Consider the following 26,406-nt stretch of genomic DNA (forward strand, 5'->3'; position numbering starts at 1 on the left):
TTGTTGTTGTTTTTGTTTTTGCTGCTTAAAAACTTAATTTACATTTAATTATTTTCAATTTATATTTATGTGTTTATTAGTTAGCTGTTATTTATTATGGCTTTTCTTCGGGCATATGACGCATGCGCACTACTGCGGTTAGCGTTGTTGTTGTTGTAGTGTTTTATCTTTATTGCCGTCAACAAATATATAAATTAATTTCATTATAATTATTTCTCATTATTTACTTTACGCCTTTTTATTTGTTTTCATTTATACCAGACATATTTGCATAATTTTTTGTTGCTTTGCTACATTTACCGCTATTTGTATGCTTAATATTAGGTTTAATTTTTCCAATTTTCTGCTATTTTTGTGGTGTTTTTCACAATTAAATTTCATGTGCAAAACCAATTTCCATTGTTTGCCATTTTGATTTGGTTTTTGTTGTTATGTTGTTGTTGTTGTTGCATTAAATTAACATTTCTCTACTGTTATAGTTTGCATGCCGTGTTAGCCTTCATAACGCCTGCTGCTGCCGCTGCCGTTGCCATTTCTGCGTTTTGTTGTTTTTGCATCCACCAAACGACGTTATTTATTTACTTTGTAGTTGTTGCAATTTGTTTGCCATCACTGAGGTTGTCACCACTAATATATACGCTGCTTTGAGGTCACAGCTGAGCCACAGCTTTTTGCACTGCTGCCACGCTTGGTGCCAATGGCGCGGACGTCGCGAGAACTACCGCCTGGCGCTTCGACGAAGCCGCTGCCCCAGCGAACCGAGTTGCAAGCGGTGGCATTGTATCATCGGCGAGCGCGCCCATTGTAGCGCCATGGCACACGCCCACCGCCATCAGTGCAATGAATGCCATGCCGACGATCGCGAACACGCCTCCTATTCGTCGCCTGCTGTTGTGGCTACTGGCTACGCCGCCTGTGAGCGCCGAGTTGTCTGGATCGCCGTTGATGCGTTTCGAACCCTCCAGGCCGAGTAGGTTGGGCGAGATGGTGGTGGGCGGCGTTACGCTCAGCAGCAGGCGCTGTTGCACGTTCTTATGGAAGACATGCAGTATGGAGACCTCGCATAGCAGCAGTATACTTGTCGTCTGGTATTTGGGCACCGTCTGGAAGAAACCTTGCAGCACTTGGCTGTGGGGGGAGATTTCTAGCGAGGAGTATGTGGAGGTACCTTCGAAGGCGACGTGGTTGATGCGTTGAAAGGGTGTTTTGTAAATCTGTCATGTGCCGAGAGAGATAGATCCGTGTTAAAAGATATAAGTATTATATTTTAATTGGACAATTTATTGTAAATTTAAATTGAAAACCTCGAAACTTCGTCTACATTCGCAACTGTCAACTCACCTTGCGTCCATTGATATACCATGTTATGTTGGCTGGCGGATATGACATCCCAACCGTGCAGACAGCCTTGAAATTGTCATTCATGGTGATGACCTTCTTGTCCACCTGCATAGCCGGCTCATCCTTGGGCAGTTCGATGACCTGCATGTGTGCGGCGCGTATGTCGGTGTGGAAGAGCGGCTCATCTTCGGACACTTCGCACTGGTAGTTGCCGGTTAGTTCGCGGTTGACACCCTTCAGCGTTACCGAAGTGGCGTCTGAGTTTGTGAGCTGAAAAGAGTGAGAGAGTACCGCGTGTAAGTTAATTATTTTGGCAAAAGCGTGGCATGACAAACTTTTTATCTTTGGCTATTTGCCAGCAAAAAAAAAAATAGTTTAATGAAAGTTGTTGCAAAGTTTTCTCGCAGTCAGTGCTTGATTTGTCAAAGTCAACGGACTGGGTGGCGGATTTATAATTCTTTTCGGCGGGAAGAAAATCAATACCTTATGACTGAGATTGAGTTAAGTAGAATTTCGGTGAGATGAATTTATTAAGCAAAGACGAGGGAGCTTAGTTGCTGACGGTGGCCAAGAAAAAATAGGAAAGGAAGAGTCTGTTACAAGAAGTTCTAGTGGTTTAGAACTTATATTCTCTATATAGGGACAGAGAAGATAGTTGTAGATAATTTCGTCTAACTTGGAACCAGCATTAACACCAGCGACATCGTCAGCTTCGAAATCCAACGCAGAATAACTCTTGCCAACAGTTGTTACTTCGGACTTCGAATAAGATAACCTTTCAGTTTCCTTCGTATTCGAAATCATCCATTTTCTGTTATGGGTTCACTCCACACTGCCAGTATATATATGTATGTATGTATGTATAGGAATAGTCGAATTACTAAAAATTCTGTCTCCAACTGATTAAATTATCCATCAGTCCCTAGCAGTGGCTTAATATTAAAAGCATACATTGATCTAAAGAACATCAGCTAGTTAATTATAAAGTTTAAACTTTACATGTGTGTTGCAATTGCAACGGCCCACAAGCTACCGCAGCAATACAATGGCTGTTGTTATAAGCAGGCATTACTGCAATAATAATAATAATAATTTTACAATAATAGTGTTATTAATGTTCGGTCACACTGAAATAAGCTGCAGGCAATTTTCCCATCCCCACGCCGTCTCCCGCTGAACCCTTTCCGCTGGACACTTTCGGCTTCTGCTCCATCAACTTTACTGCAGCTGTTGTTGCCGCTAGCCATGAGCTACTGCAAGGACAACAAAGACGCAAGAATATCATAATGCCAGCTCAAAGAGCTTTTGTCACCACGTGTCAATGTGCGCAATAATAAGAACAACAACTGAAAATTGAAAATTTTATGCCTGCTAGTTGTTGATATTTGCCAATTTGCTGCTGAGCTTAATTGAGTTGAAATTAAAATAAACAATGTCTTTGTTGTTGGTTTTTCCATAAACTCTTACATTTAAAGGGGAGAATATAATGGCTTTCATTTACATACACAAAAATACTTATATCTATATGTACAAATATTTAAAAGACAACACTTAATTAATTTATCGGTAATGGAGGAGAATTGCAAATAACAGTTGGAAAAGGAAATATTTCTTTTGAAGAAGGTCATTAAGACCCGGGTCGATATTTGTTTAAAGCAAAAATTAACCATAGTAGGTTGAAACCCATTGGAAAATGAAGATAAACATAAACGAAAAAAAAAAAAAATAGTTTATAGGCGATCTGATGTCGATAAGAGGAAGAGGGGGATGGTTCAACCTCAAAATTATGTAAAAAATGCATACAAGCAAGCTTTTGGTTTTTAATTTTTAATTTTAAACTTTTAACTTTAACATAAAATTTAACTTTAACTTTAACTTTAACTTTAACTTTAACTTTAACTTTAACGTTAATTACTTTTTTATTTATCAACCTTTTTTCATGGCAACGTCTTATAGTGTTTAACGTGGGATCCTGCTGGCGACAGCTTAACTCCGCGGTGCTCAAAAGCACAACGAATCAATACAATGCGTCGATCAGCGCCCTGAAAACTGGGTAACGATTTTCAGTACTTTAATCGGCAGTGTGGCATGGACACACTAATCACCTTGGTAGTAGGCTCGAGGCCCATTTAAAACTTTGCCGTACTCTTTGGGTCCGCACCCGGTTGCAATTAACTCCACATTTGATTGACAAAGTCAGTTCTTCCCGCGATTTGGGTTTTAACCACAGCCTGCGAATCTCCACAGCGGGGCCAAACCCACGAGCAGACTGGAGCGAACTCAGGGGCTACTGCTCCCCGTGGTACTCAGGTTAAAGTCTTTGGTATTGACCTTTGTAGCAGAAGCTACGACCAGTTTAGCTTCCATACAGCCCTGGACTCAGTGGCCAGGATCTTAGTCGCCTCTTACGACAGGCATCAATTTTTGAATTTTTTTCATGACAGTAGGGACGATAACCATTCACGTACTTTTCAAGAATAAATTGGGTTTTTGTGTTTCTGATGATCCAAACGTGAGAAATTGTGTCCGCCAGTGAAAAAACGCATCTCATTCACCCTGCCATTTCTGCGACAGATGTCATCGAAAAATTCCGAAAAAATTTGTTTATATACTCCACGATATACCTCATGATATGTGGTAAAAGTTCTATTGGAGAATAAACGTTTCTATGAAAAAAAGGCCAAAAAAACATGCCAGATTACACTACTGACCCTTTAAATGTTTCAGTTTACACTGACAAAGGCAAGAAAGCCGAGTGCAGATTTCAAGTCGATTGGTCCAGCCGTTTCGGAGACTTATTTCTAACCGCCTCCGCAAACAGAGTTAAGCTGTCCCCCTTATTATTTTATCACGGTTATTTTATTGCTTAATCAAATATTCCAACCGAAAATTTTCAGATTTTTTAAATAAATTATTAAACAACACCTGCATATGTACATATGTACATATATAAAACCATGTATACATAGGTTAGGCTATATGTATTACATACATATAATTCATATTTATAAATAATATGTTTTCTCGTAATAGCAATTTTTTTCAGAAATCATCTACTGATGCATCTAAAAATTTCAGTTGATTGAATATTTAATTAGCCATGGTAAAGGGAATTAAATATCAATTTACAAATTTTTAATTTCTATTAATCTATTTTTCACGATCCCGCATATAGTCAAGGTAGCAATGTGTATGTATGTTTGCATTTAATATGCATATAGATATATAGATATATTCATATATTTAAATCAATATGGAAATTCTAATTTGTATAATCGGTGTGTACATATGTGATACCTCTGCGTTAAATAATGTATAATTAGAATGCTGTTCGTATTGGTTAACCGCCTCATATAATATACCCAGTAGCAAGTGCGCTTGTGGTAGATGAACGTTTCGATAATTTATAATCAATTTATCGCTGACAAGAATATTTTTGGTCCGCTTTGTTTCAAAATCGAACTTTTTACTTAAAAGTGTCTGACGTGGCCTATATTCGACCAACAAATATTAATCCTATAAGAAAGGAGCAGAACCTATTCCTAGTGGCATCTTCTCCGCGCACATATCACCGAGAGATATGTGGGTTGGGCAAAGTCGCTGGAGAAGAGGCGTAGAAGTTAAGGCATAAGATTGGGATCAAGTCTTCTATCGTTAGCTCTCAATCAAGAATTTTTTCTGGCTTTAAGTGTCTTTCAAGCAGAAGTGACAGCCATAAAGGTAGCAGCTGATGTATTTCTCCGACCGACGGCTTTAGGTATGCATCCACTCCGATAGCAGACCTCATTTGCAAGTCTTGAACTCACTGGCTGTGAATTGCTAGGCAAGGAGTGCATGACCTCGCTAGCGTTAACATCAAGCTACTTCCATATTAAACTTGTCTGGGTGTTTGACTGCAGCGGAATCGTTGGAAATTGTAAACAAAAGCATCAATACGCAAATTCCATCAGTAATTACAACAGGATGGGAACGAGCAGAGGTTCCTCTGTCTTCGTGCATAGGGATGCTTGATCTATGGACCTCGCGATAGCTCAGCAAATGACTAATTGACTGGAATTGATACTGGCTCGCTCAATAAATATGTGGCAGGCTCTAGGCGTTTTGTTGATATGTGACGGTCTCTTTGACCCAAACCTACTAGAAAAGATCGCCTGTAGCTGCCCAAGTGAGACTTTTTTCGTGTCCTCACGGTAATAGTTCTTAACTAATTACCCAGGGACTAGTTCTAATATAACAAAATAATATCGTCGCAAATAGGGCTACTTGCATTTATAAAGCAACACCCACACATTCAACACGAAACCGCACAGAGAGAGCTTAATACAAATTATTACTCTGGGCAATGGATAAATCCTCAGTAGAACTCGACTGCGGACAACCACAACCGATGACTGCATTCAATTTCATTGCATTTCGCATTTGCTCACGACTTAATTACATGCCATACCCACATATACATCTACATATGTACATATGTGTGTGCCATATTGAAATGCGAATGTGTGCGTTGATTAAATTTGTTCGATTTTAATTTGACATATGGATGTCAATGGCAAACTTTTGAAATATGCAATCAAAAATATATTATAAATATATTATATATAGTGTGTGTGGCAATATACACTGATAAGCCCAAAAGCGTAATTATCATTGTCGTGGTCAGTAAAGCAAAATTAGTGAAATTCGCAAAGCCAGTGGCCGGAAAAAAATTCTGCTAATTTCCATTATTGAATTACAACTGAAGAGCACAACTGATGAACTAACAGGCTGGGAGATTAGTTTGCAGCAAAAAGCCTCATATTTATTGCTTATATATATGTGCATACATACATATGTATGTATATGTATGTATGTGTGCAGATATGTGTGCTTGTTTGTCGGGTTGACAACTGCTGCGCTGTTAAGCAATTATTGCTGCAGCTGCCGTCCGCTTGTCGAAGTTGTCACCAGCAGTCGAGCTTATTTAGCTGCTGGTTGCTGATAACATGCGAATCATTCATTAGCGGTAAATGAAATTAACATACATATGTATAAGCTCATTTTTGATTTCTTTCTTTTTTGTAGTTGTTTATTCATTATTTTAATTTTGAAATTAAATATTTTGCTCTATTTTGCTCTATTTTGACTAATCACACTTTTGGGTCTAAGCAGAACATTTTTTTTTAATTTTTAATTTTCATTTGTTTAAATTGATATTTTGTACAATATTTATTAATTTTTCACCTTCGCACATCTCAAGTTTAGTTATTAAGCGCTGAAAATTTCAAAGTGAAATATTTATTTTTATATGGAAAGATGATTAACCGAAGCTAGTGATAATAGGTGGTTTAGGTAAAGTGATTCGATTTGTTGGTTTGGATAGTACATATACTAAAGAATTATATATCGTATATAACAGTGCCACTTTTACATTTCAAACCACACAAAGGCATGAATACTTGTTTAAAGGCTTCCCGTTTGGCTGCCGCATCGTTTGCTAACTTCAGAAGTTCCTTAATCTAAATATTTCAAAATTAAAATCTTATTTTTTCAAGGCTCGGCAAGAGTTGCCTGCTTGAGTCAAGTGAACTAGACATCGGAATTACGTATAGTCCGACAGCTATATTGTTTTCCAACCCTCAACAATCTCAAAAACAATATGGGAAATTTTTATTTGACAAGGACATTACTTGGCATGAACTATTGTTCAGGACAATGCTAAAATCTCTAAATATAGTGTTCAGATCGAATCATTATTGAAGCTTATTTACTATAAATAACAAGATATCTAAGTAGAGGTACCTTTTTCACTAAACTTTTTTAACAGATAACACGATTGTTTGGCATTTCATCGTGGAAAGACTTACGTCAGAACAACGTTTACAAATCGTTCAGTTATTTTACGAAAATTCAGGCTCTGTAAAGAATGTGTATCTCGCGCTTCACTCAACTTATGGTCATATTGGTTTAAATTCGACAGAATAGACTATGGTACGTCCAGCACGCGGCGAAGAAAGCAGCCGTACTCGAAGACCGTGGGGTGTCGACCCGGCGCCATTCGTCTTGGCGCATTTCACGTCGAGATTTTAAATTAAAAGCATACAAAAGTAAAAAAACTGAAGCCGCTAAAGCTTCCCCAGCGAAAACGCTTTGGTATATGGGCATTTGAAAAGTTCCAAGAAGATCCGACATTTTTTAGCCAAATTTTGTTCATCCATGAGGCCTATTTCTGACTCAATGGGTATGTGAACAACCGAACTTTGGATGCAAAGATCAAATTGAAAAGATTTAAAAGCTCCCATTTTATCCAGAAAAAACATCGGTTTGGTCTGGTTTGGATGGTGAAATCATTCGTCCATATTTCTTCAAAAATTAAGCCGGGGAGAACGTAACCGTAAATGTCGACCGTTATCGTAACATGATAACCGATCCCTGAAATTAAAGCTTGTGATTTCAGTGACATTTGCTTTCAACAAGACGGCGCAATTTATCACACAACGCATCAAGCAGTTGATCTATAGACAAAACAATTCGGTGAGCAGATAATTTCACGTTTTGGACCGATCGATTGGCCACCAAGATCGTGTGATATCACACCGTTAGACAATCCGGCAACGATTCAGGCCTTGGAGAAAAACATCACCATTTACCAGTCGAAATGCTCGAATGAGTTAGCGAAAATTGGACACAACGGATAGACAATTTGAGACAGAGATAATTCTCAAATAATAAATGCCAAATAATGTTCTTTCGAATGATAATAAATTTTCCCCATTAAGGGATCGTCTCAGAGTGACCCTTCGAAAAATCACTGATTTTCGCGATTTTTTTTTTTTTAATAAATACATTCATGACTAATATAAAATAGTTGGTTTTTGTTTATTTATTGGATCTATAATAGTTAAATAAATTGTTAAACCAACACGTAAAAAATGGTCCTGTACGATGTCCTCAATTGTGACCGCAGTTTTGATCCAAAACAAAAATTTCCAAAAAATTATTAATCTGTAGGAAAATCCCTATCGCGCTATGGAGAGTTTTTTTTGGAAGCTAGACAAAATGGAATGACGTTAAAACTGTGTAAAACTAGATATCTTCGAAACTCTTCCTTTGAAATTAGAAACCGTTTTGAAAAACACCATTATGAGAAAAACGCGTTTAAAGATTCCCTTTCGACAAGAAACGCTGTAGCGACCGTAATAATTTGAATTTCGATTTTAAAATTTGAGAGAATTATTATTACTGTATGTATATCCTATCCGATAATGCGACAAAAACATTTTTCAAAATTTTCACACACTGACACTGACACTGCGCTACGCAGACTTTGTCGTGTATTATAACATCGAAATTAACGTTTATTTGTTTTTCTTTGGACATACTTTTGTTGGAATGTAGAAAATGTTTGTGGCTATAAGCCTGATATAAACTCCACCAGAATATTAAATATAGCAATTAATTGAAATAAAAATCAAACAGCCCAGCTTCATTAGCTGCCTTGAAAGCAATAAATTATGATTTCATTGACAAGAAACAAGTTAACGTCAGCAATTTTTCGACAAGCAAATTTACTGTCAATGAAAACTGCAATTTGGAACAAATTTGTGTGTTTTTAAACATATGTACCATATATACAAGTATCTGCATATACAATGGTGGACGCGCATAGCATTCCCCCCTCAGCTTATCATTGGCCTACTTTTGTGTCGAAATTAACTCACAAATCCGTAAATGCCAACATTTCGACGGCATCAGCTACAATAGCGAAGCGCCCAAAAGTAAAAAAAATAGCATACTTATATACATATATATAACTGTAATAACTGTTGCAAAAAGCAGAATTATTGTGTGCCACATTTCTAAGCTTTAATTTACAGTTGCTGAGTAAGCAATAAAGAACACGCAAAACACAAGCAATAAAAACAAAGGATAAAAAATTCCAAAAAAAGGACGAGTAAAAAATGCAAATGCGTTGCGAAAAAGCCGAAAAAACATAACGGCAAATTGGCAACATTTGAAACCGGCGCAACGAGCGTGGAGTTAAGGTGCACTGTTGCTGCTATTGTGGTTGTTGTTGTCACACTCGTCGCTGTTTTATTTATTATTGTCGCTAACATGTGATGTTGCAATGTATTTGCTAATGTTGTTGTTGTTGTTACAGTAGTTGTTGTCGTTACTGTCGTTGATACTGACGCTAACTTTGGGTGTGTTGGTGTTGTTGTTATTCAGGACCAAGTTGAAGCGTCCACCGTTGTTCTGGACGTTGATATTAGTGCCGATGTTGGTATTTTTTTTTGTTGCTGTTTCGGTGATTCCGGTTTTATGAAGTAATAACTTAACTGCAGCGCTGCCAGAGCGACCAGAGCAAAAGCAATCACAGCAGTACGAGTATAACGGTAAAAAGTGCAACAACCACATGTTAGGGATGACCATGTTCGGGTGGAACCGACTGCATACTTGAGAAGGATCTATAAATAAAAACGATTTATCTCTTTAACGGTAAAGCAGCTTCGTAAAGCTATCGGAACCGAATAAAAAGTCGACGGAGTTACGATCATGCAAATTTGATCGTGTCATCTCGACTGCTGAAGGATTGTTACCTCGACAGCATTCTCCTAAATAATCGAAGCCTATACCTAATCTTCTCGGAATTTCCTAGACAGTCGTGGTCGACCAAAAACCAACCGGACATAAAAACAAAGAGAGCAAGGACAATTTTAGTCGTGCAACGAAAACAACGAAAGTGAAACTGCAAGTTTCCAAATTAATAAGTGTGTGTGAGTGCAACATTTTTGGCAATAACACACACTGACAGCCATTAATATATGTATGTGTATGTGTGTGCACACAAACAACAAAAAGGCAAACAAAGAGTTATGAGCGAATTGTAAACTGGCAACGGCCAGCAAGTAACTTGCAACATGCAACACACAATTAAATATACATATAAATATTCACACGTGTGCCACATATACATATGTGTTTGGGTATGTGTGCGTGGCAGCACAGTTTTAATTTCGGTTGAAGATATTCAGCAACAGCGCGCCGTCACGCTTCGTTTGCCAACGCCACTCCCATGGCTGTGACGTCCATGCAACACTCAAAAGTCCACTTGCAACCACCGCTGCTAGCTGCATGCAACACTTTATGAATTATTGCAACACAGTGCCGCACCACAATACATCCTATCTACAATGGACACACACACACACATACGCCGGCACACAAACAACCATAAATCTCAGCTCGTATGTTGCCACTGAACTCATGTGCATGCATGTGTGCGTGTGCGGGTTGGTGGCGTTCGAGTTGATATATACGCTGCCGCTTCGCTCTTGCCGGCCTAACTGTGCCACATTATGTCGCCGAAAGTTTCCGCCAGCTCCAGCGCTGGTCAGGATTTGCCAAATGGCCACTGATATGGTGCGCACAGTGGTGACGCTGGTGCGTTGGGGAGGCGGATATATGCAAGTGAGTGTATGTGTGTGTTGAGCGCAGAAGACAACCAACCACGAGTTTATTCAATGAGAGGTTTCCTGTGTGGTTGTGGTGCGGTGATCGCCAACGAAGCATTGCAATTGTAAATGTGTTTGTGTATATATTTTGCATATGCGGACACACACACATATAAACATATAATGCTTTGCACTCACACACAATAATTGCAAAGCCGGAAATTTTTATTGTTGAAAAATTTGAGTTTGCAAAGTGTAAAATTATAATTTGAACGGAAGTGGTTTTCGGAAATGCTCTGAAGAATTTTTCTCTTGTATGTGGCATGTTGAGAGTGTACATGCATGTGAGTGTTTTTGATTTAGAATACTGTTTATACCTACATATATGTAAGTAGTTCGTGAATGAAGTTGTCCTGCATGAAAATAAAGAATTATTTTAAATAGCAAAGACGAGGGTAATTTGTATTAAATTATGATTTATGATCGCTCAACTTATGTACGGAAGTTATCAAAATTGAAAAGGGCCTGTTCTTAAAGACAATCAAGGAAATTAAAAGAAAATGACAATAATTTTCTTAAATCAACAGTAATGATGAATATATTTTGAGGGAATTAGTAAGTTGAAATAGCGTTATTCAAAAAAACCAATTAAAACAAGTAAAGACAGGCTAAGTTCGGGTGCAACCTAACATTTTATACTCTTGCAACTTATAGGAATTAAAGCCAGGGAAATACTTTAAGGTGAAACCAATCATATAGAGTAAAGTCAACCGGATGTTCAAAAATGCTTATATTATTTGTAGTTATAGGGTCTAGGCCAAGTTTTCGCTCAAATTTATCTACTTTAGGCACAAATATAAACTGTTATGTGTAAAACACGCTCTCTAATTTTCGTTGGGATAACTCAGATATTGTCTGATATATGCGGTACAAAGTCACCCGGAAGTTCGAAAATCTTTATATTAGGTATTCGACTCTCATAAAGCTCTCTTGTACCATCTCGATGGTAAAATTGAATGTCTCTGACGGATTTAGTTGTTGTTTTAGAGCGCTTTTAGTAGTTTTTAACAGTACCATTGTATGGGGAGTGAGCGGGATTATCCTCCGATTTCATCCGTTCTCAAACTGTCGGTAGAAATTCTTATAAAGTTTTTGTATCGACGAAACTCTAAGGTAAATAACAGATTAAAAAGAAATTTCGTTAAAAATATTAGAGAATAAGTTCCAGAATAGTTTAAAATATGGTCCATATAAAATATACTTGAAATCAAACAAACTCCTCATAGTCGAGATGCATATTTGCATTGCACTTTCTTTAAGTAAAGTAAAGAATTCGGATCAAAAATGCCTGATAGGTAGCATAAGAGTGCCTTCTATATATTTATTAGCCAGCGCTAATGACATGCGTTATGCCTTCTTCTTCTTCTTTACTGTAAATACCCTTACGCGCTTATAGCCGAGTTAACAATAGCGCTCCAGTCGTTTCTTCATTTCGATATTTGGAGCTAATTAAAGATTCAAGGTGGCTGGATTACTTCAACGGAGTGGAGGTCTTCTTCTTCCTCTGCTTCCATTGGCGGCTATTGAATCGAAAGATGTTGTCATTGTCAATGCCTCTGCACCATATAGCAGGACGGAAACCATGAGGGACTTGTAGCGATTGGTCTTTGTTCGTCGAGAAAGGATTTTACTTTTTAATTGCCTACTCAGACTTAAGTAGCACCTACTGGAAAGAGTATTTATGTCATATATCATATAATGTGGGGTTCTCATTATGTCAACTGTAATGACGGCAAATTATCATTATTGCTTCGATTACCTTTGTTTCCAGCGATTTGAGAGGAATCACGGTAAGGAAACCGTAAAATATTTATATATTTTGGCAATTTTTTCAATTTTTCTCAAAAATTTTTTTCATAGTCCACCTGTGAATTTATCAATATCAATTTCTTTTTACAGTTTTATTTCGAATATTTCGAATTTGGCAAATATTTTCGGACATGTGAGCGTAAAAGTTTTTTAGCTTAGTTTTAATAGGAATTTCAGAGTAAGTGAGAAACATTTTTCCGAAACGGCAGAACCAATCAACAAGAAAATTTCGCACGACCTTTTAAGATATACTACAGCTGTGTTCATTGAAATAGCAGTGCAGATGACCTGTGTGTTTTGGATGGACAAATTTTATTATAAAGACCAATATGAAATAAAAACTGTTTTAGAAGTGATAAATTATTTATTTTTACATGACTTAGAAATTCTTTTGTGCTAATTTAATCTATATATTTTAAGTATGAATCAATAATAAAATAAAAGCAGTAATTTGTGCTGTTCAGTAAAATAGCAGTGTTAACAAAAAATATTGAAAAAAAATCAACACAACTCGTTAATTCACTTAATTATACTAAATAGCATTTTGTATTGTCCTAATACTTTGTTGTGTATCCTTTATTAGCTATTACAGCCTCGCACCTATGTGGCATGGAGCCGACCAAGTCCTGGCAACGCTTAAGAGGAATATGGGCCATGCCTCTTGAACAACCTGCCAAAGCTGCGGCTTAGAAGACGGGGATTGCTTTGAAACGAAGCGTTTGACGTCTCCCCATAAGTTTTATATGGGGTTGACATCCGGGGATTGAGATGGTCATGGTATCAAATTGATTTCTTCTTGACTGAGCCAATTTTTAGCCAATTTGCTGGTGTGTTTTGGATCGTTATCCTGCAGGAATGTCCATTTTTAAGGAATATTCCAAATGGCATATGGCAGCATAACGTTCCATAATATCTCCACGTACACATTTTGATCCATGATCGCATTGATCATATGTATTGGGCCCACACCGCTATAGGAAAAACAGGCCCATATCAAAATTTTAAAGCCACCGTGCATTACTCTCTTGATCGTGTAATTTGGAATATACTATGTGTTTGGTGGTTGACGGACATTCTGTCTAGAGCTTGCTCAACAAAACAAGAACAGTTTGGACGCATCTTTCCAAAGGATGTTGCGCCATTTTGATATTGGCCAGTTTCAATGGCTTTTGACGAACTCCAACCGGGATTTGATATGTCTTTGACTAAGTAAAGGCACCTTTCGTGGGCTTCACGTATTAAAATTTTCATTCATCAGTCGTCGTCGAATGGTTACGTCGCTGATTCCCAACTTAAGCTCCGCTTCTATTTCCCTAGAGGATGCAAAAGGATTGTTTTTGCTGAAACGCACTATGCGTCGGTCCCCTAAGTTTATAGTTTTGCGTAGGGCACCACGTTTTTCGGACTTAAATTCATAATTTATGACATTGTATACCATATTGGCTGAACATTATAAACGATTTTGTATTTCTTTATATGTTTTCCCCTCCTTTCTAAGCTCAACAATCAAAGCCTATCTTCCTTGGAGAAGTGAGGTCCTCTACCCACTAAAATCTAATTTTTTTACCGTTTTAGTGTATTGTCATTTTAAATTAAATAGTAAACTTAATCGAACTCATTATTCACAAATTTAAAATTTTATCGGCACTTTTTGTTGAGAAAAGTTAAAAACTGCTATTTCAGTGAACAGCCAAAAAGTTGTGGATATTCGCAAAAATATCAAAAAAGAGCACCAAACACATCAAATTTAACTGGGATTTTACTTTTTTCTATTCTGTGTATTCCATTTTACAAAAACAACGTGCAAGCGATCAACTAAAAAAAGGAATATGCAAAAAAAACCGTTATATATTTTCGCTTCTCTTGCACTGCTATTTCAATGAACACAGCTGTATATACGTTAGGTAACGAACGTTTTTTTTGTAAGTTTTTGGATTTGTAAATATTATTGGCAGAAAAATCTTTCTCGCCGCTATATACCTGTTTTCGAATGTTCTCCTGAAGGTCAACTATAAGATCAAGAGTATCAAAAAATTTTCAAGATGATTCACCCTTTATTAAAGTACTAAATTAAAGCCCAATATTTGATTTTTATGTATTTTTTAAATCAAAAGCCTTTTGGAAAAAAGTCGCGCAAAAAACTCTTTTTCCTGACTCGCAAGTAGATGTATTTCCTTGAGTATCAGCATCATTGAATGCAAAGCGTTAGTGAATACAGGTATTTAAGGCATTATTTCTTAAAGTTTAATAGAAGAAGCATTAATAAGCGTTTAGGAGGAATTAATATAAATAAACATGTTCACTGGACGGCATTTTTGGTATATCTTACAACGATGACGAAATTATTACCCAACTTCAATAAAGAACTCTTTCCACACCGAGTATTTGCTTATTTGTAGAACCAATACTTCAAACTCCTTGATTTATATGATATTTATTCCTCCAACATAGGCTTTTTATCAACGGCTCGTAAATGAAAGTTCAAAAAAATTTTTAATTAAAACTATTTATGTGTCTTTGGCTGTAATCTGAGACTTTCCGCTTACAGAGAAAGAAATCCTCTTACCAGATAACAGGATACAACACCGTTTAATGACTAAAATAGCAAACGTCTAGCATTGCCTCTCTAAAATCTGATACAAATCTGAGTAGACTGAAAGCGCTTTTGTTAGAGCTTTTCAAAGCTTGGTGTACCTTTACAAAGCACGCGAAATAATCAGGAGCTTTATAACAATTTTATTGGTTTAAGTAGTTCTAATAAGTGTAAAATAAAAGTTAAGAATTAGTAGCCCTGAGTTATTTCTTATAACTGAAGTCTTCACAAGTTATTTCTCCATAGTCAGTGCTTGATGGGTCCAACTGAGCACCCAGTTTTACATAACATGTCTTTATTCTGTGTGGAATCAAACAAGCGACGCACTGTGTGGCCACATGAGCTCCAATTACTCTTGTATCACTAATGCGGTCAGTATGAAAAAATGCTCATTTAATTCGCTACAGCGTTCCATTACGAAGAGAGTTGAACGTTGCGCTGTTGGTGAATTTTTAATTTTCTAATGGAACTCAGGGGCGCATAACACTTTGCATTTCAACTAAGACAGGAAGGAATTAAGTGCGACAACCATGAGCTGAAAGAATTAATTGGAATGCATTTTAAATTCGCATTCTTTATTTGCATTGCAAAAAGAGAGCGAAAAAAGAAATAATAAGAAAAAAAGTGTCACGACGAACGGAAAATTGCGCCGGGCAGGATGACATTGCTTGCGGGCGAGCGCCACACATCACACAAGTGATACACGTACACTTCATGCATGCACACACAGACATGCATACATGTGCATGAATGTACGTAAATCAGAGGCGAGCCAACATAATTTCCAAATGCTAAATGGCATTTGTAGACATTTGACTTTGGCGGTTTGGTTGCCGCTCGAGGAAGCCACCAACAGTTTGCTCACTACCACCACGTTGTTGTCGTTGCTGTTGCTGCTCCTTTTATTGTTTCAACAATTACCAACCACATGAGCTAAACAAAAGTGGCGGCAGTGGCAACAACAATAACAACGCCGCTTTTAACTGAAAAACTAAAAGTTTCGCACACGCTCTAAGTGGCAACATTTCACTTCGCATGTGTGTTGCACACACGCTCAACGCTGAGCGGTGCACGCTTCGCTGCAACTTGCCTCAGACTTGCTGCTGCGCAACGCAACTAAACGCCGGCAGCGGCGCGCAGTTTCCACTTAATGCAAAATTCCAGCCACATCCGGCGATGTCAACAACTTTGCCAACAATAATAAAAACCAACAACTACATACATGCAACAACAACAATAGAAACGCAATATAAATATATGCGGAGCACACAAACAATTGTAGCGAAGGAAGTTTGCGCGCAGGAAGCACGCTATGCGCCGCTCACTCTCCCGCCCGCCTTTGTGTGTGTTTTAGATAAGTTTGCATTTGTGCTCTCGCCTGAGTTTTTGCACTTCAGCTGCGCGTGCATTTTAATTTATTTTCGTTTTTTGTTAAATTTAATTTATGAAAAAAAAATGTGTTGCGAGTGTGTTGCGCTTTGCTTGCACTGGTGCATGGTGTGTGGATTCACTAGAGCGCGTTCTAAAACTTGTAACCGTTAAATCAACAACAGCAGCATACATATATTGCATAATAAGAACGACAGACGACAGGACATCTTACGCTTGAAGTAACTTCATCACTTACTTTTGTTTTACTACTGTACGTATGTTTGTGTGTTTTTAGTAAAAGATTCAGTTATACTTGTGTCAATGACGCGATTTCGAAGGATATACTATTGAAAATGTGTGGTACAACTTCACTAACTTTGTAGTTTATAGAAAGTATAAACTTTTTACCAAACAAACACCTTTTTTCTTCTTCACCGAAACTAGGAATGGTATTCCAGTTCCCCTCAGAGCGGTCCTCTCTTGCATTTATCCTATGCTTCTGTGTTAATTGGATACCTTTTTTTCTGAACTGGGTACTGTGTCCTCTTTTTTGACGGCATAGACTTCACCGGCTTCTTCGTAGCTGTAGGAGATATTGTCCGCCATTCCCTTTTTAAGGCCAATTTTATGTAATTTTGTTCGAAATATAGCATTATCGGCTGTTTCTATTCAAAATAGCTGACATATTTTCAATAACATTTAAAACGGGTAATTTGGAAGGCCGTTTCATTACGTGAGATCAGTTATACCATGAGCCACCTTCGAACAATTTCCGAAGCATGTTTCGCAATATTATCCTGCTTAAAGAAGAAAGTGGGAGCTATACACAAATCTTCAGCACTTTGAGACAAGTATGCTTAAGAATTTAAGGTAAAGAATTTTTCCTATTTTGTAGTTTTGCTAACTTTTTGCCGATATCGTAGGTTTTGCTTACTTTTTGAGAAAAAAACCAGATCATCAGATGAACGGAAATTTTTCTTTAGAATGTGTCTGTCTTATGCGATTGCCTTCTGGTATATTACGATATCAGCGAGAAAGTATATTCTTGAGTTGCTGAAGGATCAGTTCTCATTACTCAATAGTTTCGCATTTTCTCATCATTGTAACACGTGCTTCCATGATAAACGCGAACGTACAACGTAAGTTCTATTGGCTAAAACATAAACCCAAACTACTCGCTAACATATTTTCTCAAAGGTTAGCAGTGCAATGGGTAAAATAAGCTATGAGTCACTGTAAATTACAAACCAGTTATACAAACCAATATATTTTTTGCAAAGCATGGACAACATTTTGGGTATTTATGTCTCTCCACAAATACATAGACAAGCTCTTGTTAGAATGCCTGCGATGTGACACTGTGAAACATATTATTAAGTTTCTGCAAGAAAAGGGCCGTAAATGTCTGATGTTTTAGATATCCAGTTGCGATCATTTAGAAGTTTCGACGCCGACTGACTATTTCTGTGCGGTAATTGGGAAATCAAAAGTGTTTTTAGGAAATATCGAATCATTAACGAGCTCAAGGCAGAAATTTTTACTCTGCAATCCGACAGTGGTAAAACTTCTTGAAGAAGCTTATGTCACTATCGTAAATAGAGACGTTCACGTGGTATTTTTTGTATTAAAGAGATAGTTTATATCAATTCTTAATAACCGAATAAGTCTGCCCACTACACTATTGTGTTTGTTTGTTTGTTATAACTTTTTATCACAAGATGCGATCGAAAGTAAACAGAACTTAAAAAAAAACAAATGGTTTTTTCGGCAAAATCAATTTATTTTATTCAAAATAGTCTCCTTCTGCTTCAATACAACTTTTTGCACGATCCAAAAGCATGTCGAACGAGTGTTTTAGCTTGCCGGTGCAAGCTTTTTGAATGGCATCTATGTCTGCATAACTCAAATGCATTTTTCCGAAAAGGAGGAAGTCGCACGGTTCTACATCAGAAGAATACGGGGAGTGGTTAATGGTTAAAATGTGATTTTTGGTCAAATAATCGATCACAAGCGTCGATCAATGAGACGGCGCATTATCTGTTGAACGAACGCCAACTTCATTTTCGCGATATTCGGGCCGAAGATCATTTTCGCACCGATAACACAAATACACTGACACTTAAAACGCAATAACTTCAATTCCAATGAAATGTCATGAAATTCTCACTGGACAAACGATGAAGATAGTAGATTCTAACGCACCTGTCGGCATATAGATGGACAAAAAGTCCTGTTTATTTTGGAAAGCACTTTATATTTATGAATATAGTATTTACTATGAACTTGAAAACACAATTTATAACATTCGAAGCGAAAATCTCTTTGTAGCCTTAAGTATTAGATAATGACATTCTAATTGTATTTCAGGGTAAAGAAAACCGCGTCAATGAATTGATTGCGGATTGAAAATCATTTGTGGCGTTCGAGATAGGCACTTCGCTCGATTTCTTCATACACATGTCTCTTTAATTTCTATACGATATTAATTTCATACCAGCCTTGGTGTTAGCCTTGTTTTTCAATTATCAAACGTTATAAAGCCCAAATTTTTCTGTAGGAAACAGTAAGTGCAGATCAATATTAGTATTGAGAAAGGTAAAAAAATTGTTTAATGCCATACTCCACATAAGCCTAGACCATAATGGATAGAAGCGCAACTTAAAGCGTTTATTTTCTCCCAAAAAGTTTTTGTCTATTTTGCCCTATGCTTGGGCTGTTAAATTTTTCAACATGCGTGTACTCTTGCAACATGTTGCTACATAGTATACAAGTTTTGTTCACACAACGGTTATACGTATATATGCATGTATATATATTACTCTTCAGGATAACCAGACTAGTTGAAATCCGGGTGACTGTCTGTCTGTCCGTTCGTCCGGTCATGCAAACTGTAACTTGAGTAAAAACTGATATATTTCGATGAAACTTGGCATGCGCGTTATTTGGAAAAAATAGCAAATCGTAGATGGGCGTCAGACTACAGCCACGCCCACAAAACGTCATTAATCGAAAACCTATAAACTGTCATAACTAAGCACTAAATTAAAATATAAAACTGTTATTTAGCACATGGGATCGCAGTGGCAAAGGGCACCTTAGGGAAAAGAGTTTTGAAAAAGTGGGCCGCCATCTAATAAGTTTAACGTACATATCTCTTAAACCACTAAAAGTACAACAACAAAATTCGCCCAACGCAATTAAAATAAGAACTCCTAACGACAGTGTGAAAATGGATAAAATCCGAAGATAATCCCACTCACTCTCCATACTGTTAAAAACTAATAAAACCGCAATAAAACAATACTAAATTACATTTTACCCCTGAGATGGTATGACAAGGTATTGTAGGAGCCGGGATAAGAATTTGAGACTGGTTGCAACATCGCCCATTTTGAAATAAAGTGTGAAAATGGGCGAAATTTCACTTCAGCTATACCACCTTCCCAAATAACAACTTCCATCTGGGATTTTCACTTTCCAGCATACAAATCAAGAATGAATTAATATATCAAGAAAATAAAATTGAGGTATAGCGCTTTTCTTATAACGGTGCATATTTATGCTTAGAATTAATAAAATCTGGTGAAAACTCGCTTTAAAACTAACAAGCTTTATGTACCTTAAAGTATTACTCCGGCTTTAATCCTTGCAAATTATACCTGAACTTAGCTCTTCTTTATTTGTTTTATTTGATAAGTACTGCGTTTTGAACTGGTCTGAAACTTGCCATTATTAATTAATGACTATAATCACTTGATTTGCGACAACTGTCAGCGGCCACCGTCGTGGGTGAAAATCTTCACTTTCACTCATTTTAGTTGAATGCAAAAATTGTATTTTATTTCAAAAATAATACTGGATATTACACTGTTAATTGAAGCATAAACACAGTGTCACTTAAATTATAATTAAATAATCATTGAATTTTATGCCCAAATTAAATTTCGACACTTCAAATGAGACTTTAATTATACGCAGAAATCTATTAATTTATGTATTTATGTATGGGCGTGCAAATTAGAAAGGCAAATATTTGCTTTCTTTATTGCTTTATGTGCATCGATGTATAATTATAACATTTTGATAAATATTTGCCGCATTTGCCTTCAACCGTCGACCGTCAGTCACATTTTTGGAATTTCAGACAAAATTCGAATGTGTCGCAATTTCAGTGTCAAGCTGCAAATGCTCAAAATGCTCAAAATTAATGAAATTGCCGCATTATAAATAATGACGAGAAATATGTTGATTGGCGGGCGCGTTTAACGTCATTTGAAATAAAACATAAAATATGACAAAAGCCGCGCGAAATAATTGCTGTGACGGGTATAATTCTGATTTATTATTTCATTGTCGAAAAGTTTATTTGCAAAACGAGCGGGAAATTTAATTATGCTGAATGCCACAATAATGGCAGTTGCGCTATTCGCTCAGTGCATATTGCAGAGCATTTTCATTTAACTATGGCTGCTTAAACAAGCGCGAACGTGCCACATGAGCTTAAGTCTGCAAATGTTTGTATGTGTGTGTGTTTTTTCGTTTGTCACTAAATTTTATTTTAAATTTTAATTTTGCGCTAAAAGCACGGCGCGGCGCAAGAGAGTTAAGCGAGGCGCTAAGAGTGGCGACGGCGAGTTATTCATTGTCGCTGCCAGCAGGAAACACCCACACGTACACACATGTAAATATGCACTTACATAAGTAAGTAATAAAGTGCGCATACACATACACGCATCTGCTTGTATCTAGCAAGTACACACTATCAATTCTTTCGCCTTCACCCACACATACACACTTACTTGCTCTTAAGTGCTTCGCCGTCTTCTTCCTGCATTTCGATTAACGCTCGCTCATTTTAAATCCGTTATATTTTCCAACATTGTCGCGTTGCGTTTCTAGTGTGCGCGGGTGTGTTCGATAAAGTTGCAAGCGACAGACTGAATGCACTTGAATGTCGCATGACAGACAGCAACAACAACAACAAGTACAGGCATGTGATCTCAACAGTCGTCACAGTGACGTTTGAGTACAACAACTTATGCTTGCTAGTATTTGTTGGCATGTAGGTAATGCAGTGATAGCCGTTGTAGACACATAGCCATACAGCAACAGTTACAAACACGACGGCAGCTAAATCAGTGAAAGCCGCTGTCAGCAGCAGCAGTGGAAAACACTATGACAGCCGTTCAGCACATACAGTGAAATATTATTTTTGATTATGGAATCGGCTGGTGGTTTGGTTGAAATTCATCGAAATATTGCCTAAACAAGAAAAAACGTTAACTTCGGCTGCACCGAAGCTAATATACCCTTCACAGGTACATTTCTTATAGTAACTATGTGTCCAGTTTGTATGGAAGCTATATGATATAGTCAACCGATCTGAACAATTTCTTCCGATATTACATTATTTTTATGAACAATAACTCATACCAAATTTCGTGGATATATCTTGTCAATTGCAAAAGTTTTAAATACAAAAACTTGATTCCGATGGCAGCTATATGCTATAGTGGTCTGATACCGCAATTCTCACAAAAGAGCAGCTTAGAGAGAAAAGAACGGGAGAAAAATTTCAGTTCGATATCTTAATAACCCTGGTTATTCTGTTATATACAGACAGACAGGTTGACGAACAGACGAATATGACCAAAACGAATTAGCTCGGTATGCTAATTATTTAGATACGTATTTTATAGGTTGTTACGACACTCCTAGCAAACTTAATATACTTGTATGCTTTTCAGGGTATAAAAAAACGCCGAATATACTTTACGTACTTCAAGAAGACAGCACATGTTATACACTAATGATTATTTTGATGTGACTTTGAGCACAGATGACACCGACAGTCATACAAATATAGAAAAAAATATTTCCACGAATGGGTTTTCGCTCAAAATTAGATTAAAAAGTCTTACTACTTTTTGCCCACAGTAACGCTAGTAGACGCTGTCAGGTATCAAACAAATTTCTGTGAACGATTTCATATACTGCTTGGTTACCATTGAGTGCTGTTATCTTCTTCTTGTAGAGGCTGGTTATTAAAATTTTCTATGTAAGAAACAGTCAGTCTTCATGAAGAAAGAATGTCGCGGATATTGCTTCTCAAAAGTTATCTCTCATTGTTCTATTTTCAGAGAGAAATAAAGTAAGAGACTGTAATTACATCTTTTAGATTGTGAGAGTTTCATTATTGGCAAAATTTACGAAAATTCTTGAAAATATATGGATCATACTTATCTTTGAATACCACAAATAATAAGAAAGACACTGTTAGCATAAAATTAGGAGCGAAGGTAACTTTTTTGTAGAAACCCTATGACATTGAAATACAAATCTAATAAAAATATTGAAGCTAAGAACTTGGAGCATTAACAATTTTTAAGAAATCGGTGACAAAAAAGCCACGCCAATTTAGTTGAGTTGATTATTTTCGAAGAATAACAATATAAGTGATATCATAGTACAATAAGTCTAAAGTGCAAGTATGAAAATTTCATTTTGAAGCACACAATACTTCGATCGGAAAAAGTGTCACAATGTTCCCCTTTCATCACATGGTATAACGTTTTTGTGATCTTCATTCATTCACTCTTCGGAATATTTAGCAGTCAAACAGCGTAGCATACTTTAGGGGATCCGATTTTTTCTGTAAGCATCTTATATGAAACGGTGGTAGAACCCGGGTTTTACGTTAGTTTCACGAGGAACGACAATTGCTTTTACTTACTTTTATATTAACTCTGAAAACCTTAAGACATTTTCAATCCAAGAAAATTAAACACTTAAAGTTTAACAAATTCCAGAGTATTTTAAAGTATTTTTTTTTAATATATTTTTACATGCAACAAAATGAGTGTAAACACACTAACAAACATGTAGAAAAGCCTTTTGACATTTATATGCGCGCAATTTGTAGCTGACAGTGACGTTGACAGCCGCGAGATTTAAAGTCAAGTGTTTCAGTAGACATACAAACCAGCGCAAAAAACACCATAAAAAAGAGCTTGACACATATCACATGTTTGTAGGCAAGTATGCTTCAGATGTAAGTGTACTTGTGTGTGTGTGTGTGTGTGTAAGAGTTGCAATCTCCAACATATACGCACACATCTACTGCAATTTCAATGTGAGAACCGGTGATGACCCGGAAGCGTCAGGCACAGCAGGTGCTTTAGGACCTCAGCATATATACATACATATATATACTTTTTATTACGAGAAAGCAGTTGATCAAGACACATACCAACACGCACACATCCACTTTCATACATATATGTAGATAGCTGCCGAATGAGTTATCCCTTGTAGAGCGCACTATTTAACTGCAATTAATTGTGATAAAGCTGCTTTAAATTACTGCGTATTTAAACAGCGAATGGCAGCAGAGAACGCACATTCATTATGGCCGCGGCCACATAGCCTTCGGCTTCCGATATATCTGGCTAGGCAGGCAGGCAGGGTCAACAGCAGCGGTGGTGGTGTCTTCCTCATCCGGCGCTAATCATTTTTAATCAAATCAATGAGCGTAAAACTTGACGTTGCCCTAGCCATTCTGCCGCACACCCGTACACGCATACACACATATGCGGAAAATTATATAGCGCGCATTACGCTGCCGCCGCTGGCATCAAATGCCTTGCCGCATCTTCGATTATTCTTAATTACTGGCTTGATAGCAATGTCCGTTTTAATGAAAAACTTTCAAACTTCACTTCGCCAAGGCTGGGTGCGCCCGCATTCTTTCACTCACACATACAAAATTACTTACATATTTTATATACACATCAATTATGTATGCATACCCCGTAGAAAAAAATGTAAGGAAATCTTTTTGAAGAATTTTCTGCTCACAGTAGGTGTCTCTAAAACCATTATTGCCTCAAATTAGTTTAATGAGCAACAAAATAACGACGCCTAAAGTTATGCTAAAATTAGTATCAGCGCTTTGATCAATGCCTAATACACTACATTCTACATTACAAGAGTTGTCATCGAAAAAAAATTCTTCGTCCAAGTCTTTAAGAATTGTATCTCAAAGGCATGTGTAAAATCTCATGAAGATATCTTGAGTAGTTCTTGAGAAATCTTGCCAGCCGACTTCAAAAACACAGTTTCGAGAAAAAGGCGTTTAAAGACGATGTACTTAGCCTAGCTAGCATCGAGCGCACAAGTTCTCAAGGCCTTATCTCCGAAACTATTACTCGGATTAAGTTGAAAATTTAGGACAATATGTTAGAGGTGTTGAGAATTTAATAAGATTATAAAAAAAACCCTAAAGAGACGGCATTTTAGGTGCTTATTATAAAGGGCTTACATTCAAAACCAAAATAACTGCTTTTTTATGTGCCTTATCAATATTTGATATGTTATATAGACATAATATCTTAGAATCCTATGAGAGACAAGTCTCTTCGAAAACTCGCGACGCTGATTAGACTAATGTTTCATAAAAAACATTCTAGATCATCTTTCGTAAGGACCTAATTATTCGCAGATTTCTTCTTAAGCGGTGTTTTTTCGCATCAGACTAGTACAAAACACAATATTAAACTTTGACAGCTCTGAAACCAAAATTTTAGTTTAGCTTTCCTACAGGGTCTGAATACTGTTATTAATCAGCGGAGTGTGGCTGAGCGCGTCTCGCGCAATTGGCAATGATAGCTGCTGCAGCTCAACACAACTCACTTCTGCTGCTTTTCCCTTTTCCCTTTCCCCTTACTTTTATTACTCCATTTTTATGCACAAAGCCGGAATTCTTTTGCTGCCATTTTGCTGCTTCTCTCCTTCCCTATTGCATTACTCATATCCCATGCAGCGGTGAAAGCGTAGCTTAACTGCATCCATTGGCGCATCCGCAGAATTCCGCTCACTGCTACATTGCTTACATATTCGCTCTAAACCTTTTTCGTCGCTTTCTTTACGCACTCGAAATGACGGCACACAATGTGGACAATTTAAATCATCCTCATCCGTTATTGCCAATGGCAGCGTTCAGCTTGACGGAGTGCGGATGCACGTCTAGATATATTACACCATTAGCAGTAAAGCCCTTTCAGTCGGAAGGTCCCGGAATTTTTTCTCCCTTCAACACGTTGGTTTATTCTTTTTTCGCTGCAGTTTTTCTTCGCTTCACTCGCCACCTCCCCCACTTCGGCTACATCCGTTTCCGTCGACTATTTTCAGCTTGCTTACATTCTTCGCTCACTTTATATAATCAATCATGAATTCTGTAAAATTTTCAATAAGTCTCCTTCATCCTTTTGCCATGTCCTTTGCACTTTCTTGTAATTTCTTCAAATTGTGAGTAAACCTAGCATATGCTTTCTACGCTTGGTTCGCTCAACGCCAATGATTGGGTGCGTTTGTTGTTGCTGCTGTTGTAGTAGAATACAAAGCTCAAAATATTGTTGTTAAAAAATTTCATAATTAAAGTTAAAGTGCAGAAAAACTTTGGCGCTCATAAGCTACGAGCGGTTGAGTGGTGAGTCGGGGTTTCGGCGCACTGAGCTGGTTGGCTGGCGTTGGCTTAACAAGCTTGCCGTCGCTGAAAAAAGCATACTATTACCACAGGCAATGATAAAAACTTTGCAATGCGCTTCAGCTGCTCGGTCAATTGGCTGCGTGCAAAGGCAAGGCAAGAAGCGAGTGGCATGTACTGCAGATAGTTTAGAGTAATGAACATTAGCTCTGCTATTTTCTGGGGAAACACAAAGAAAATTCACTTCTTTTGTATGGCAAATGTTAAATGAAGGTATTCGCCGTTGCAGCTGTGCGCAATTTACGATTTGTAAT

At 37.3% G+C, this 26,406-nt stretch overlaps 1 protein-coding gene across 4 annotated transcripts in view; it reads right to left on the reverse strand.

The window, feature by feature from the left end:
- Window positions 1-221: 221 nt before the first annotated feature.
- Window positions 222-26,406, reverse strand: part of LOC120766646 — a 361,298-nt gene continuing 335,113 nt past the window's right edge. For all 4 annotated transcript variants that reach the window (XM_040092269.1, XM_040092267.1, XM_040092268.1 and 1 more), the window contains 2 exons: window positions 1,342-1,611; window positions 222-1,214 (listed from right to left, as the gene is read on the reverse strand). In XM_040092269.1, the coding sequence (XP_039948203.1) occupies window positions 651-1,214; window positions 1,342-1,611 (834 nt within the window). In that variant the 3' untranslated portion in view covers window positions 222-650. The remainder of the gene's footprint in view (window positions 1,215-1,341; window positions 1,612-26,406) is intronic.

Source organism: Bactrocera tryoni, chromosome 1 (assembly GCF_016617805.1).
Source record: "Bactrocera tryoni isolate S06 chromosome 1, CSIRO_BtryS06_freeze2, whole genome shotgun sequence".
Lineage (NCBI taxonomy): Eukaryota > Metazoa > Arthropoda > Insecta > Diptera > Tephritidae > Bactrocera > Bactrocera tryoni.